The sequence below is a fragment of the Salmo trutta genome, chromosome 18 (genome assembly GCF_901001165.1).
Source record: "Salmo trutta chromosome 18, fSalTru1.1, whole genome shotgun sequence".
NCBI lineage: Eukaryota > Metazoa > Chordata > Actinopteri > Salmoniformes > Salmonidae > Salmo > Salmo trutta.
In genome coordinates, this window is record NC_042974.1 from 37920519 (window position 1) to 37938171 (window position 17653).

General features: G+C 42.7%; 1 protein-coding gene across 2 annotated transcripts; it reads left to right on the forward strand.

The window, feature by feature from the left end:
• Window positions 1-1847: 1847 nt before the first annotated feature.
• LOC115153264 (protein NDNF) lies at window positions 1848-16624 on the forward strand. 2 transcript variants are annotated; one of them, XM_029698518.1, is made up of 4 exons: window positions 1848-2286; window positions 9644-9858; window positions 11154-11278; window positions 14155-16624. In XM_029698518.1, the coding sequence occupies exons 2-4, from the start codon at window positions 9677-9679 to the stop codon at window positions 15576-15578; spliced, it is 1731 nt and encodes a 576-aa protein (XP_029554378.1). In that variant the 5' UTR covers window positions 1848-2286; window positions 9644-9676; the 3' UTR covers window positions 15579-16624. The 2 variants fall into 2 exon arrangements, with proteins under 2 accessions (XP_029554378.1, XP_029554379.1); XM_029698519.1 differs by lacking the exon at window positions 1848-2286 and adding an exon at window positions 2367-2706.
• Window positions 16625-17653: the final 1029 nt, after the last annotated feature.

Here is a 17653-nt window from a genome sequence, read left to right on the forward strand (position 1 = left end):
CCACTACCGCTCTGCAGACAGTAGCCCAGCTGTCTGTCCCGTACGACTGAGCCCTGGCCTTAAAAACATGATATTTAATACATGATTGTCATAAAGACGGCCTGCTGCATTATGCATGACTCGTAAGCAGACATAAATAATAAATGAAACCAGCAATTTTGTGGTTTCTGCCATGCAATTATTTAAATTACATTTTCTGTCTTGGTTTTTGTTGCTCTCAGCGGATCGAGTTAGTCCAGTGACTGTTTGTCGATAAGTTATTAAAGGCAACACAAGAGAGGGAAAGCAGTGCGATCAAAATAAATATTCAGGCCAGCGCTGATGGTGCAGATCCCACCAGAGAGAGAGAAAACGACAGACGGAGAGATAGTGTGCATTTTGTGGATGTCTGTCCTGATATACCTGTCATATGCCAGCATGCAGGCTGAGTTACCTTACAGATACAACGGGAGAGAGGTGAATTATGGGACAGGAATATTCTTCTGACATTACTTTGGCTCCATCAGATACGCTGATCCATTTCCTGCACTAAACAGCAGCACTGAAATAAATTAAATATACGGACAGTCAGTTGTATATAGGCTATAACCCCAAAAGGTTAATCAGAATCTTGCCTTCAAACGCATCAGCCATATCGTGCTCTGCCAGATTGTCAACTTTTAAAACTTCAGAGGGATTCTAAAGTGGGCCAGGGAGAGAGAGAGAGGGGAGAGCTGTTAGCTTTGAAAGAGAGTCCAGCAGCAGTGAGGGGTCCTTCCTAAAAGGGGAAACAGATTTTGCCACTGCTCTGATCATTAATATATTAATCTATTTTTTTCCAGGAGGTTTTGCTTTAAGCCCCCATATTGCAGAGGGCTCTCAGGTTTGTCTAAGGACAGACAATACTCCCTCTGGGTGAAGTGGCTCCATTCAGAGGACCTCAATAGTCCTACTGAAGTAGCTAGAGAATGGGTGGGAAAAGCACGGGCGAGAGAAAAGAGAGGGGAGTTAGCACACAATGCAAACGGCCTCTTTGGTTTTCTGATGATATTGACTGAAGACCGGAAGAAAGAGTACCTACATGCGGTTCTCCATTGTGTGTCTTTGTGTGTCAATGTGCACCTTGCTCCTCTGAGAGCTGTACTTGACCCATACCTCCTCACACCATACCACACCACACCACTCCACCCCAACTTAGATTTTTGTTTCTTGCCCTACGTTGTGTACATTTTCAGTTCACAACACTCTGCTGCGTTGTGGTTTGTCATTGACATGACTGCTGTTTGTTATTCTTGTGTTCATAGTCAATTAGAGGCACCAAATCAAATGGCAGAAGAAAATGTGACGTCAAGCTCCCACAGTTCATACTCAATATAGATCTTATCAGATCGTCAAATCAAATCAAATCAAATTTATTTATATAGCCCTTCGTACATCAGCTGAAATCTCAAAGTGCTGTACAGAAACCCAGCCTAAAACCCCAAACAGCAAGCAATGCATGTGAAAGAAGCACGGTGGCTGGGAAAAACTCCCTAGGAAAAACTCCTGAGAAAGGCCAAAAACCTAGGAAGAAACCTAGAGAGGAACCAGGCTATGAGGGGTGGCCAGTCCTCTTCTGGCTGTGCCGGGTGAATATTATAACAGAACATGGTCAAGATGTTAAAATGTTAACCAGCAAATGGTTAATGTGGGCAAGTTTTGTATCATCATTCACCCCCTCTCCATTCTCCACCACTACCTCTGACAACTCCCCCCCACCTTCTGCACACACACACTCCCCTCACCACCACCCCCACTCCCACTCTGTGACCTCACCACCCTGAACACACATACACACACACTACACACGTGTGCCTACCTCTGTTTGATTTGTGCTGCTCACTGAGATCTGAACTGGACTGGAGAAGAGGAGAGACATTTGAGAGGGAAAAAAATAGAGAGAAATAGGAGAAGAGGATAGAGAAGAAAAGAGAGAGAAGCTTCACTCACAGACGATGACATTCACATAGCGATCACAGATCTTGTAGGACTCGTATGGGGTAAGGCTCCACGTGTGACTGAGTGGGACCTACAGATACCCAATACTGTGCTTTGGGACCTGACACCACACTGAGAGTGGTGCTGAGGCAGCCGGACACCTACTAAAGCAGAAAGCAAGCTCCAAGGGAGGGAAAGGGGCATCCAACAACAACCTGTGTTGTTTGCTCGAGCTCCTCCTCCCGTCCATCTCTCATCCTCCTTTCGTTCATCTCTCCTCTCATCCCTCATATTCTGCTCTGGAGTGGGAGAGTCTGTCTGCACTGTGAGGTAAGGACAAGCATGTTGTTGTCAAGTGCCTGTGTGTGCATTATCTTGAAATGTTCACATCGATAAACAAGTCTGGATGTTATTCAAACTTGTTTCTACATCAGAGCAGTTCATTTTTTTCTCTCAGCCTCAGGAGGTTGGAGAAAGCTGTGTGGGGGTTTGGAGTACTTTGGGTTTGTTGTCGGTGGGACAAGTACATGACGCAAATAATGAAGCTTTTATGTTTTTTTGTGTGTTTTTTTACTTAATTTTCTACATACTATAGCTTTCCTCTAAACCACTGTACGTTTCACTATGACTGCTTGTCTGTCAATCCTTTGTCTGTCTCTCTGTCAGTCAACCTGCCTTTTTATTTCGTCCATCTCTCCTCTCATCCCTCATATTCTGCTCCGGAGTGGGAGAGTCTGTCTGCTCTGTGAGGTAAGGACAAGCATGTTGTTGTCAAGTGCCTGTGTGTGCATCATCTTGAAATGTTCACATCGATAAACAAGTCTGGATGTTATTCAAACTTGTTTCTACATCAGAGCAGTTCATTTTTTTCTCTCAGCCTCAGGAGGTTGGAGAAAGCTGTGTGGGGGTTTGGAGTACTTTGGGTTTGTTGTCGGTGGGACAAACAGATGATGCAAATAGTGAAGCTTTTTATGTATTTTTTCTGGGTTTTATTTACTTCATTTTCTACATACTGTAGCTTTCCTCTAAACCACTGTTTCACTATGACCGCTTGTCTGTCAATCATTTGTATGTCTCTCTGTCAGTCAACCTGCCTTTTTCTCTGTCTCTCTGTCAGCCGGTATCTCAGTATGTTCCTCTAGCTCCCCATAAGAGTTGCTAAGTGTGATTGTGTAGTGGGAAGTGATAGCAGAAGGAAAGAGGACATAATGAAGGAGGACATCAGAGAGATCTAGCAATAATGTGTGTGTGTGTGCGTGTGTGTGTGTGTGTGTGTGTGTGTGTGTGTGTGTGTGTGTGTGTGTGTGTGTGTGTGTGTGTGTGTGTGTGTGTGTGTGTGTGTGTGTGTGAGAGAGAGAGAGCGAGCGAGCGAGAGTGTGAGAGAGAGAGCGAAAGGGATGATGAGAAAGAGGGGGTGGTGGATAAAAGGGAGAGAGATGGCTAACACACTCAGACACACTAGCAGTGGGGTAGAAGCACCCTCTACACTCCACCTCCGACTCCCTCGCCATATCATGTCCCCCCAAACCATATCCCATATTAGTGAGGATACACAAAATCCTTTGGGGACCTACCCATGCCATTTAATCTGTCCCTCTAACCCACTCACAGGAGGCAGATGGGACCCCCTAAGTCTAGGACAGAAGACATCTGACACAGTGTCTATACCGATAACAAAGCAAACCAAAATTGGTTCTGTGAAAGTTCCCAGAACATTTGTTAGGTCTGAGTAAATCTTCTCATAACACAAAAACTGTCCAGTCATGGTGATGATTATAGAATGTTTGTATAAAACATTTGCCTGATGTTGCAAGAACATTCCTAGAACACATTTAATCTGTTTTTTAAAGGCACCTAGAATGTTTCATTTGGTTGTGGGAAGAGTGTAATGAGAAGAAAAATATATGTTCCCAAAACACAAAAACTGTCCAATTGTGCAGATGATTATACGGCGCTTCTTTTAGGGAGTATAAAACCTTCACAAGATGTTAAAAGAATGTTCCCAGAACACATTTCATTTGTTCTTTAAAGGTTCCCAGAATGTTTCATTATGTTGTGGGAACAATTTGGTGGAAACATTGTGGGGACATTACTAATGATACAGTATGTTCCCAAACATAAAAACTGTACAGTTGTGCGGAAGATTCTACAATGTTTCTTTTAGGGTGCAAAAACATTCACCTGGTTTTACAATAATTTTCCCAGAGCACATTTTGTCTGTTATTATAATGTTCCCTGCATGTTTCATTAGGTTATGGGAACATTGTGTGGATACGACAAGAGATATGTTCCAAAAACACAAAAACTGTCCATTTGTGCTCATTATAACAATGTTTCTATTAGGTTGAAAAAAATGTTGCCTGAAGTTGCAAGAACATTCCCAGAACACATTTTTGATGTTCTTCAAAAGTTCCTAAAACATTTATTTAGGTTGTGGGAACATTGTGAGACTATGACAAGAGATAGGTTCCCAAAACACTAGAACTGTTCAGTTGTAAGTTCGTTTTTATGACGTTCATAGCATTGTTTTATGTTTAAGGTGATATTTTATTGATGTTCACACAATATACATTTGACCTTTTCTTTGAGGTCCTCAGAACATTTCAAGAACGTTTAGAAAATGTTATATTTAAGTTTGTGTAGCTCCTTAAAACATAAACAGATTGGAATACATCCCCATTGTGTTTCTCTCCAGATATAGCGTCAATTCGCATAGTGTACTTTTGGGTGATATAGAGAAACATTCCTTTTACATTTCATTCACAGGACATTTGAACAACATTTAATCATACAAAGACACCCATATGTTCTACACTTAATATGTTGATAATGTGCACATTATTTCATTCATAGGACATTTAATTACACAAACATACTTATTCACATCATATGTTGACAATTTGCACATGCAGGCTTTGAACCTGCAATGTTTGGTTCCACTAGAAAGATAATTAACCTTCTGCGACACCGGTGGATAGCTATGGCCTTGTGTTTTTTTCCCCAGTCAAACATGGTCAATCAGGACACAACACAGAACAGTTATTAAAATGTTCCCATCCTCTTCATATTCTGTGTAATTGTAACACTGTATATTATGATTTTCTTTCTTCATCACATATGTTGAGAATCTTATGAAATGTGATTTTGTAATTGATAAAAGGTTAAAAAAAAGAAAACGTATTTAGTTTGATGGTTCAGAGTCTGTCACATTTCACAAGACTTTCAACACATGATGAAGAACGAAAATCACAAATTACAGTCTTACAAGTACACAGAATTTGAAGAGGATGTGAACATTTTAATAACTCAGAAATTGTGTTATGTGTCCTTATTTGACCATATTTGACCATATTTGACTGATAAAAAAGCTCCACAAGGCCAAAGCTATCCCCTGGTGGCGAAGAGAGTTAATTATCTGGCTGCAGTTCTGAAGATTGCATCTTCAATCCCACATATTCTATAACCATTTTCCTGTAACCAAGTGAAATTGAGGCCCAGATATACTCCACTAAAAGAGAGGTTGTCTTTATTTCATCCAGATATATAAATCCAGTCAGAAATGCAGAAAAAAAAGCATTGTGTAAAAATTGACGGTTCAAATATATAAAAACATCATACTTTGAGACGCTTGATATGCTGATCCTAGATCAGCACTCAGTCTTGTAAATATAAATATGGGCCTAGAAGTATGCAGCATACTGTGCGCTTGGAAAGTATTCAGACCCCTTCACTTTATTCTCATTTTGTTACGTTACAGCCCTATTCTAAAATGTATTAAATAGTTTTTTACCCCTCATCAATCTACACACAATACCCCATAACGACAGAGCAAAAACAGGCAAATTTATTAAAACCAAAATACTGAAATATTACATTTGCACAAGTATTCAGACCCTTTACTCAGTACTTTGTTGAAACACTTTTGGCAGCGATTACAGCCTCGAGTCTTCTTGGGTATGACGCTACAAGCTTGGCACACCTGGTTGATGTTTTGGCCAATGTTTTGCTCACGCGGACTGGAATATGTTCTGGTCAGACTCAGAGAACAACATTGACTTATACGCTGACTCGGTGAGTGCGTTTATAAAGAAATGCATTGGAGATGTTGTACCCACTGTGACTATTAAAACCTACCCTAACCAGAAAACGTGGATGCGGCATTAGCGCAAAACTGAAAGCGCGATCCACCACATTTAACCATGGAAAGAGTAAAACATTTAAACGTGTTAACCCTCGCAAGGATGCCGGGCTAGACAGCATCCTTAGTCGCGTCCTCAAAGCATGCGCAGACCAGCTGGCTGATGTGTTTACGAACATATTCAATCGTTCCTTATCCCAGTCTGTTGTCCTCACATGCTTCAAGATGGCTGCCATTGTTCCTGTACCCAAGAAGGCAAAGATAACTGAACTAAGTGACTACCACCCCGTAGCATTCACTTCTGTCATCATGAAAGGGCTTTGAAGACTAGTCAAGTATCATATCACCTCCACCTTACCGGCCACCCTAGACCCACTTCAGTTTGCATACCGCCCCAACAGATCCACAGACGACGCAATCGCCATCACACTGCACACTGCCCTATCCCATCTGGAGAAAATTAATACCTATGTAAGAGTGCTGTTCATTGACTACAGCTCAGCATTCAACATCATAGTACCCCCCAAGCTCATCATCAAGCTGGAGGCCCTGAGTCTCAAACCCGCTCTGTGCAATTGGGTCCTGGACTTTCTGACGGGCCACTCCCAGGTAGTAAAGGTAGGAAACAACATCTCAACTTCGCTGACCCTCAACACTGGGGCCCCACAAGGGTGCATGCTCATCCCCCTCCTGTACTCCCTGTTCACCCACGACTGCGTGGCCATGCACGCCTTAAACTCAATCATCAAGTTTGCAGACGACACAACAGTAGTGGGCTTGATAACCAACAACGACAAGATAGCCTACAGGGAGGAGGTGAGGGCACTCGGAGTGTGGTGTCGGGAAAACAACCTCTCACTCAACATCAACAAAACAAAAGGAGATGTTCGTGGACTTCAGGAAACAGTAGCGGGAGCACCCCCTTATCCACATCGAAGGGACAGCAGTGGAGAAGGTGGAAAGTTTTAAGTTCCTCAGCGTACACATCACAGACAAACTGAAATGGTCCACTCACACAGACAGTGTGGTGAAGAAGGCGCAACAGCGCCTCTTCAACCTCAGGAGGCTGAAGAAATTTGGCTTGTCACCCAAAACCCTGACAAACTTTTACAGATGCACAATCGAGAGCATCCTGTCGGGCTGTATCACAGCCTGGTACGGCAACTGCACCACCCTCAACTGCAAGGCTCTCCAGAGGGTGGTGTGGTCTGCACAACGCATCACTGGGGGCAAACTACTTACCCTCCGTGACACCTACAACACCCAATGTCACAGGAAGGCCAATAAGATCATCAAGGACATCAACCACCAGAGCCACTGCCTGTTCACACTGTTACCATCTAGACGGTGAGGTCAGTACAGGTGCATCAAAGCTGGGACTGAGAGACTGAAAAACAGCTTCTATCTCAAGGCCATCAGACTGCTAAACAGCAATCACTAACTCAGAGAGGCTGCTGCCTACATTAAGACCCAATCGCTGGCCACTTTAATAAATGGATCACTAGTCACTTTATACAATGCACTCTAAATAATGCCACTTTAATAATGTTTACATATCTTACATTACTCATATCACATGTATATACTTTTTTATACCATCTATTGCATCTTTGCCATCACTCATCCATATACTTACATGTACATATTCTCATTCACCCCTTTAGATTTGTGTGTATTAGGGAATTGTTGGGGAATTGTTAGATTACTTGTTAGATAATATTGTTAGATATTACTGCACTGTTTGAACTAGAAGCCCAAGCATTTCGCTAAACTCGCATTAACATCTGCTAACCATGTGTATGTGAGAAATAAGATTTGATTTGATTTATTTGGGGAGTTTCTCCCATTCTTCTCTGCAGATCCTCTCAAGCTTTGTCAGGTTGGATGGGGAGCATCGCTGCACAGCTATTTTCAGGTGTCTCCAGAAATGTTCAGTCAGGTTCAAGTCCGGGTTCTGGCTGGTCCACTCAAGGACATACAGAGACTTGTCCCGAAGCCAGTCCTGCGTTGTCTTGGCTGTGTGCTTAGGGTCGTTGTCCTGTTGAAAGGTGAACCTTCGCCCCAGTCTGAGGTCCTGAGAACTCTGTAGCAGGTTTTCATCAACGATCTCTCTGTACTTTGTTCATCTTTCCCTCAAGAACGACTAGTTTCCCAGCCCTTGCCGCTGAAAAACATCCCCACAGCATGATGCTGCCACCACCATGCCTCACCGTAGGGACGGTATATGAGTGGTGCCTGGTTTCCTCCAGATGTGACGCTTGGAATTCAGGCCTGAGTAAAGCATCTGAATACTTATGTAAATGGAATATTTCATTTTTGATTTTGATTTTTGCTTTGTCATTAAGGGGTTTTGTGTCTAGATTGATATGGACAATTAAAACAAATCAATTTTAGAATAAGGCTGTAACATAACAAAATGTGGGAAAAAGTCAAAGGGTGTGAATACTTTCCGAGTGCACTATACAGTATGTGGCACCAGTTATGAACCCATTAGACGTGAAGCTGTAGAAAACACCAATCATTTCAATATATGTGCCTCCTTCCATCACACTTTCCCTTCTTTTGCTCCATTTCTCATTTATTACTCTGGACCCCAGCCTCCCCCTCTTCTCGTTTCTCAAAATGTTCTCTCACTCTCCCTCACTCTGCATCTCTCATTTCTCAATCTTTCAATCTTTCTCACCTCCCTCTCTCATTTCTCTCTCTCTCCCTTTCTCCCTCTCTGTAAAAGCTTTATGGGTTGTTCACTCCACTACTTGGATAATGAGATCCTCCATACTTTGTAATGATGCAACTGTTGTTGTAACTCAGAGGTCCCAGGGCCTGATCAAGACTCAGATGCATATGCCTAGAACCTACGTACAATTGTCATCTGATCTGCAGGGTACAGCCTTGACGCCGACAAACACACGTTGAGAAGCAGGCGTTTTTGAAGACTGTGACTTTGAATGAATGCATTTTTTCTCTGGGGACGGGAGCCAAGACCTGTAATCATATCTACAAATCACCACAACAGTGAGAACAGGAAAGAAAAAACAGCCGAATCTGAAATCTGTTTCAAAGTTCTTGTGGCTTTGTCTGCTTTTGTCAAGAGAATCTGTCTTCCAATTGGATTATACTGAAGCACCTCCAGATGTTGTTTGTGTTTTTCCAAACTAAAGTGGCGGATTTCCGTTAACAAAGGCTGCAACGACCATGAAAAAATACCCTCTATTTAGAGAACAAACCCATTTGTACTGGCATACTATAAATAGATCTATATATTCAAATGAATCCACTTCTGAGAGATATTTGCAACCCACTTCATGCTTTGAAAGTTGTACGATGAGTGATTTTTCACCAAGTGTCAAGCTGCGCTATACAGATCCCAGTAATATAGCGTGGCAATTTGCTTTCCCGCATGAATAATTCCGTGTGAATAGCGGAAATGTTTCCTCATATCAATGAATCATCTGCTGCTAGACCTCTTTAGTACATCATGAACAGTAGGAGCAGAACTGTATGTGATGGAACTGATGGATGCTTTTGACCTTTCCCCTGCTCTTTCAGTCCCTGGGAGACGGCAGAGTGGTGACAGTGTGAATGATGGCAGCAATGGCCCTGTCCTGGTATCTCTGCCTGGCCGTGACTCTCCTCTGTGGCCCCTCCTGGCCCCAAGGACACTCGGCTCTGGCCCCTGAGAATGAGGTGCCACTCCGCCCCACCGCCTGGCTGCCTGATGGAAAGGTCACCTCCATACATCTGCCCAAAGGACGCACCCGGAGGTACAGTACAGAGACCACGTCAGGGGAGGTGGATAGTATTGCACACTGAATGTTTATGTTCCGTGTCCTGGACAAAGATTGAAATACTTAAGAAAGGCCCCTGTTTAAAATGATGTCACAACAATAGGCTATGTTATTACAAGCTACCTAAATGGTAATTTCCTGTGTAATTCTTCATGGGTTTGAGCAAAAACAATGATAGCCTTAATCTTAATAGCCATTTCTTTGGTTGTTGGAAAGGCAGTGGTTGAGTGTAGTGTGGCCCCATGGGCAGGAAGAGCAACCCGCTTGGCCCGGGCTCTGCTGATCATGTCAGTGGTAGAGCTCTAACCCTGGGAGCTGTAAATTGGAATATGGGCATCCCTGTGAGCTGTCCATCTGTCCATCCATGCAGCCATGCATTACAAAACAGATTTTTTTTTAAATGAGAAAAAAATCCGCTAATTATGATTCTAATTAATCAATCAGTTAAACTATGTATTGCCCTTGACAACATTAGCACGGCACAGCTGTTGATAAACTGCAGCACATCAGCAGTTGATCCAGAAAATATATGTAAAAGAATGATACTATTTTTCAATGGGCAGAGTAATTATTCCGGAGCCTATGACAACATAGAGGTCAATTACATCTCAATATTGAATGTCTCACCTTGATGAGTTATGTTGGTGAAAATACAAAGATGATCAAATATTGCTGACTGAGTTGGTGATTGATAATGATAGTCATGGTTAATTGGTGAATTTGAATGTAATTATATTGTGGAGGAGATGAACAATAGAAGGAGCTTCTACAGCTTGTAGAAGGAGACCAGAATGTCTAAGCACAGAAATGTGATGTTGGATTGACACCTGTAGTCTAACATTGTGTGTCCATAGTCTGCAGTTCTGTGGATTGTCATCGCACACGGTGAGGAGGGATATCTAATGTAGCAATCCAATGACAAATGTTTCATGGTCCTATAATTGCCCAACATTCCAAAGCAACATTGATGTCTTCATGCTATGCACGATTTTAGAAGGTTACAGCAAAGAGATATCCATCTGTACAGCGCAGGTCGATGAAAGCTTATCACAGATCGTTAGTTGAACTCTCCTTGTTTGCTTTACGAGCTTAACAGTGTAGGGGAGAAACAAAGGAGTGGACATTTTCTAAAAACACTTGGAATGCTTTGACGGCTACATGTACAGTACTTTTCTTAGTAACAGTATGTTGTTACATTTGTAAGGGGGAAGAAAAATACATGAGAATTTCATAGACAATCCCTTTTTCATGTGGTACCTATATTCGTGCAGACTGTACTTCACATTGAAGAAGAAGGTTGTGATGATGTCTGTGACCGTCAGTCCCTGTGACCTCCCCATCGAATGGACCCTCGCAGCCCGAACCCTGAAGGACAAACCGCCTAAAAATCTACACTGTAAGTGGGAAACACTGATAGAAAATAAAGGCAACTACACACAACACCCTCTCACATGCAATTCCTATTCATATCAATTCAGTTTCATTACACCTCAATCCAATTCACACTGGAGCCATTTATTTTTGACATAGTGTCCATTTAAAGACTAACCCTGGTCATAAATGTCTACAAGATAGGAGAGACTTAATCAGTCCATTGGTCTTGCTCTCTCTATCCACCTCTCTCTCTTTTCCTCTCTCCCTCTCTTACTCACACACACACAGTACTGAGCCCAGGCCTAGTATATCACTGGACAATCTGCCCAACCATTTTACCTTCAAAGCAAGAAGGACAGTAATATCTAAATGTCACACTTTTTTCCTAAATGTAAGAGAGATTAGATGGATGTTTGTATTAAAGTATGATTATATCTGGCTCACATACAGTACAGTGGCTTGCGAAAGTATTCACCCCCTTGGCATTTTTCCTATTTTGTTGTCTTACAACGTGGAATTAAAATGGATTTTTCGGGGGTTTGTATCGTGTGATTTACACAACATGCCTACCAATTTGAAGATGCAAAATATTTTTTATTATGAAACAAACAAGAAATAAGACAAAAAACTTGAGAGTGCATAACTATTAACTATTCACCCCCCCAAAGTCAATACTTGTTATTAATATTATTAATATTAATTCATAATTATTATAATGTAGAGCCACCTTTTGCAGCAATTACAACTGCAAGTCTCTTGGGTTATGTCTCTATAAGCTTGGCACACCTAGCTACTTGTGATTTTTGCCCATTCTTCAAGGCAAAACAACTCCAGCTCCTTCAAGTTGGATGGGTTCCGCTGGTGTACAGCAATCTTTAAGTCATACCACAGATTCCCAACTGGATTAAGGTCTGGGCTTTGACTAGGCCATTCCAAGACATTTACATTTTTCCACTTAAACCACTCGAGTGTTGCTTTAGCAGTATGCTTAGGGTCATTGTCCTGCTGAAAGGTGAACCTCTGTCCCAGTCTCAAATCTCTTGAAGACAGAAACAGGTCTCCCTCAAGAATTTCCCTGTATTTAGCGCCATCCATTATTCCTTCAATTCTGACCAGTTTCCCAGTCCCTGTCGATGAAAAACATCCCCACAGAATGATGCTGCCACCACCATGCTTCACTGTGGGGATGTTGTTGTCGGGGTGATGAGATGTGCTGGGTTTGCGCCAGACATAGCGTTTTCCTTGATGGCCAAAAACCTACATTTGACCAGAGTACCTTCTTCCATATGTTTGGGAGTCTCTCACATGCCTTTTGGCGAACACGTTTGCTTATTTTTTTCTGTAAGCAATGGCTTTTTTCTGGCCACTCTTCCGTAAAGCCCAGCTCTGTGGAGTGTATGGCTTAAAGTGATCCTATGGACAGATACTCCAATCTCCGCAGTGGAGCTTTGCAGCTCCTTCAGGGTTATCTTTGGTCTCTTTGTTGCCTTTCTGAATAATGCCCTCCTTGCCTGGTCCATGAGTTTTGGTGGGCGGCCTGCTCTTGGCAGGTTTGTGGAGCCATATTCATATATTTTTTTTACAATGGATTTAATGGTGCTCTGTGGGATGTTCAAAGTTTCTGATATTTTTTTATAACCCAACCCTCATCTGTACTTCTCTACAACTTTGTCTCTGACCTGTTTGGAGAGCTCCTTGGTCTTCATGGTGCCACTTTCTTGGTGGTGCCCCCTGCTTAGTGGTGTTGTAGACTCTGGGGCCTTTCAGAACAGGTATATGTATTATATATATACTGAGATCATGTGACAGATCATGTGACACTTAAATTGCACACAGGTGAACTTTATTTAACTAATTATGTGACTTGTGAAGGTAATTGGTTGCAGCAGATCTTATTTAGGGGCTTCATAGCAAAGGGGGTGTATACATATGCACTCACCACTTTTCACTTTTATACATTTCTTTACATTTTTTGAAACAAGTTATTTTTTTCATTTCACTTCACAAATTTGGACTATTTTGTGTATGTCCATTACATGAAATCCAAATAAAAATTTAGTTAAATTACAGGTTGTAATGTAACAAAATAGGAAAAACGCCAAGGGGGATGAATACTTTTGCAAGGCACTGTATTGCCAATACTTGAGGATAAGGGTTTTTAAATTTGTCATTTAAAATAACACATATAGAGAGGGTTCTGCTTTTTAAAATAACTTTTATAAGATTGATATATACATAGATTTGTACAGAACGGCATGCGAGTAATAGCCTATACAGTATAAACTGAAATTCAGCTAAATTCTGACCTTTACCATTTCATGGGAAATGTCTCATATTCATGCCCAATAGTTTTTATTTGCGCTTCTATGGGCTAAGTGAAACCCAAAATATAGAAAATCTGATGGAAACCTCTCAAAGAGTTGCAGAAATAGAACTTGAGGGTTAAATAGAGAACAGATAAGTCTAAGCTACATAACTACATTCAATTAAAAATATATATATAGTCTCTCGGTGAGCACAAAAAGTCAGTTACCAAAAGTAGCCTATTTAGGCTAGCAATGATGTTATGCAACATGGCCCTCACCAGCCTTCTCGTCTGCCTAAATGATTCACTTCGATTGTGTAACATTTGGTCCCCTTTTATTTCCCAAGGGAAGGACAAATTATAAAGGATGATGGTGAAAAGGGGTTTATATGAATAAGGGACAATCTTCTTTGCACTTCATTGATTAGAGTTGACTACTGTATTCATTAAAAGTAATCAAGATACATATTGAACTGTAAGACTGTATCTTCAATGAGTGTGAATGTATGTTCTCTCTAGTGAGTGTAAGTATGTGTGTGCATGTATGAGGCAGAATATTAATGACCCATGGCTTAACAGTGTTTTCTGCACAGGGAGTACCAAGAAGAGTATGCCAGAGGTGTGGTGGAGAGGGCCTGGGACTGAGGACAAGATACACACCTACACTGGCAACGCCATGGACACCTACACAGGTCCTTCCAACGCCCCAGCATCTATCTACATCCTCAGGCTGCGCCCCAAGGACCAGGACACCAGGGCTAGCGTGTACCTCCATCAGGGCTCTGGGCCCTCAGGGGCCTTCCCAGAGCTTCCCTCTGACCCCCATGTCCACACCCTGGGTGTAGGAATGACCAGTGTCACCCTCAGCTGGGGCCCCAGTACCTCCCTCACAAGACTGCCGCACACCCAACGCAGCTATGACTACTGTGTCCTTGTCAACCGCAAACACAACTACCACAACCTCTGTGCTGCCCGGGAGGGCATCAGGAAAGAGCGGGAGAAAGACAAGAAACGGCAGAAGAAGGACAAACAAAGGAAAGTAACTGTGTGGCCGATTCTCAAAAACTGGTGGTGGCAGCAGTGGGATGCTGAAACAGATCTCCGGTCACCTGCTGCGCTCCGTGACCAGCATGATGATCTCCAATGTGTTTGTAAGGGAACAGAGAGCGTGTGCACTGTTTCAGAGCTTGTCCCCGACACGCAGTACTACTTTGACGTCTTTTTGATTGACAGGCTAAATGGAACCAGTGCAGCATATACTGGAACGTTCGCTCAAACACATGAGGAGGCCCGACCAGCTATCACACCACTCAGGGAAGGGGAGCTCCGGTGGGTGACCTTCCGGGATGGAGGCTCAACCTCTGGGGAGTTCTTTAGCTTCAGTCCCCGGGGTTGGCAGCAGAGTGGCCTGTTCACTCTCCAGAGCTGCGGTAGCAGTGAGAAGATCAAGGTCACCGTCTCCAGCAAGGGCCAAGAGCTTAGCTCCCAGGCTGTGGGAGAAGACTTGGCTCAGATCTGGCTCCAAGGCAGCCCCTCCTACCTCATCCACCTGGAGAGAGAGGGTACTGCGCCCCCCAGACAAGCTGCTCTTGGGGTGCTGAAGGCCTCTGTTAAGATGCAGGCATCCTCTGCTTACCATCGTCAAGGGGTACCTTCGCTCCCCTCCACCCTGCAGATTAAGTCTTTCAACAGGCTGAGGAGCTGTGAATCCATCACCCTGGCCTGGATGGGCACAGAGGAGAGGAGCCTATACTGCGTGTACCGCCGGAGGCTGGGTAAAGGCGAGGGGGAGAAGGGAGGTACGGCACCCTGCATGGGGCCCGAGTCACGGTCGGACACTGAGAGAGTCCTGTGTAAATACTTCCAGGAGCTAAACCCTCGGCGGGCTGTCACGACGGCCGTGATCGGGGGCCTGGAGCCTGGGGTCGCCTACATGTTTGATGTCTATCTAATGAGACGCTGGGGGATCCCCATAAAGTACAGCAGCAAGACAGTGAGAACCAGGAAGGAGTGCTGAGCTGTTGCCCCCTCCTAGTCGCGTAGTCTGCAGCAGCATTGGACTCAACAAAGAGGTGATTTACAAAGACTTACCATGACAAAGCCATTCTACTATGAGGGAGACTGTTAATAATTGTGGTACACCCGCCGAAGAGTGGTCGCATTTGAACACTGGTACCCATGGATTGGGTAGGAGAAGCAGAGGGGGGACCGCACACCAGCAAAATGAATTCCATTACAGTAACCTGCTGTGCTTTTTGTCTTTTTGTTTATAGTTGTGCCAGTTGTCCAAGTACTTATTCTGAGTCTGAGTACAAAGGAGGATAGAGGTTTTTGATGACAAAAAATGTCAGCAAAGACTGTGCCCAAAAATATGCAACAGAAACAGATGGAGCTTTGATCGTACTTTACAATGGGGATAGAGAACGTATGGCAAGAACCTACAGTATATATTTAGTGCTGCATTGTTTTGTTCTATATTCTACAGGCTTAAAACACAGATGGGGTAATCTATTGATGCTTAGCGCAAAGTCAGTGTGTAGGCTATCTTGTATTCTGCTTTCGCATGAAGCAGGTAAAATGAGCTAGCGACTAGCTTCATTGTCTTTGATGTATTTTAATTGTGCTATGCTTAAAATGCACCAATAAACACATTAGTATCTGTATCTCGGTATCAACATCTAATAAAATATCCTCTTTTGTTTGACTCTTTGCTGACAGTTAGTTGAGAAAATGATTAAATTGAGAAATCAATGTGACCCTAATGTTAAGACTTGCATTTATTTATCTCTACTTGGATGATTACTACAAAACTTAAGAGAACGACTGAAGATCATGATTGCCTAGCTGTCCTACCTGCTTCAACAGACAGAATGGGTGGACATCAGCCTGTGATATCAGAAAGTTCTGATTCCACAAAACACTTTAACACGCTAAAAAAGTAACCAATACGAGTGCAGTTTTGCATCGACGTAAGCACGTTTTCGTTAAGCCTGTTGCATGCTTCCCAGTCGAAACAGTTTGTGCCTATATTATGCCTAAATTAAAATGTGTGATGTTTTTGTTCGTTTTGGTGTTTGACTTATTTGTTTTCGGCTGTTCGCACACACAACATAAAATGTTTTTATCTTGAGGCAAGTCGAATTTCGGTGGCCGAAGTCTACGCCCCTTCGTTTGTGATTGGTCAACAGTAGGGGTGGGAACTATGGACAGGATTTTCCAATTAAGTGTTTGCTGTGATTCAACAACAGAGCGCAGCAGCAGCTAGATTTCATGAAAAAAAATTCACTTCAAAATTAATGCACCAAAAATCTTAGCTAGATGTAAAATTGTGTGACTTAGACCTCCTCAACAGAAATGTTAAAATGAATTACAGATTTCTTGATTTATCTTAGATTAATTCTGAATATAAAATGAGTTGTTTGGATCCTGGATGTTGATTGGTTGATATGCAGGAGTTGAGGGACACCATGACATGTTAATCTCATAATTCCCACTGTCCCACAGCCCACGGAGGAAAGTCATAAACTTCATCTCCCTCGGGGAAAAAAGCACATCATTATTTTCCAATGCTACTATTTGGTATGCAACAGTTGGGGGTTGTATAAACCTACCTGTCTGCCTCTACAATCTGAGCAACAATGTGTCATTTTAAAAATGCTATCACTCCCATGCCAGCAGGCTAGCTAGCCCAAGAATAAACATGGAACTAATAATTCACCATGGAAACCATAAATACTCATAATTCCATTAATTCATTAACCAGCACAGTGCCAGTGGCCTGTGTAGGCCAATTGGATATGTTTTATTTGGATATGTTTACCTTAGCAACATTGAATGAATAGAATGATTAGAATTAAGGACTGGGTCAAAACATGAGAGAAGAACTAAAGACCATCCCACTTGGGTAGCAACTTCAGAATGCAAAAGTTATCCGATACGGGCCAGGAGGCAAGGGACATAATGGCTGTGAGATTTATTGGCAACCCCTAACATTTAGAACAGAAAGTGCTGGGACATTTGAGTGGGACGTCCCATTCTCCACCATAGAAGAGGCAAGCACTGACTGTCAATATTTTATTTATTTTTATTTTA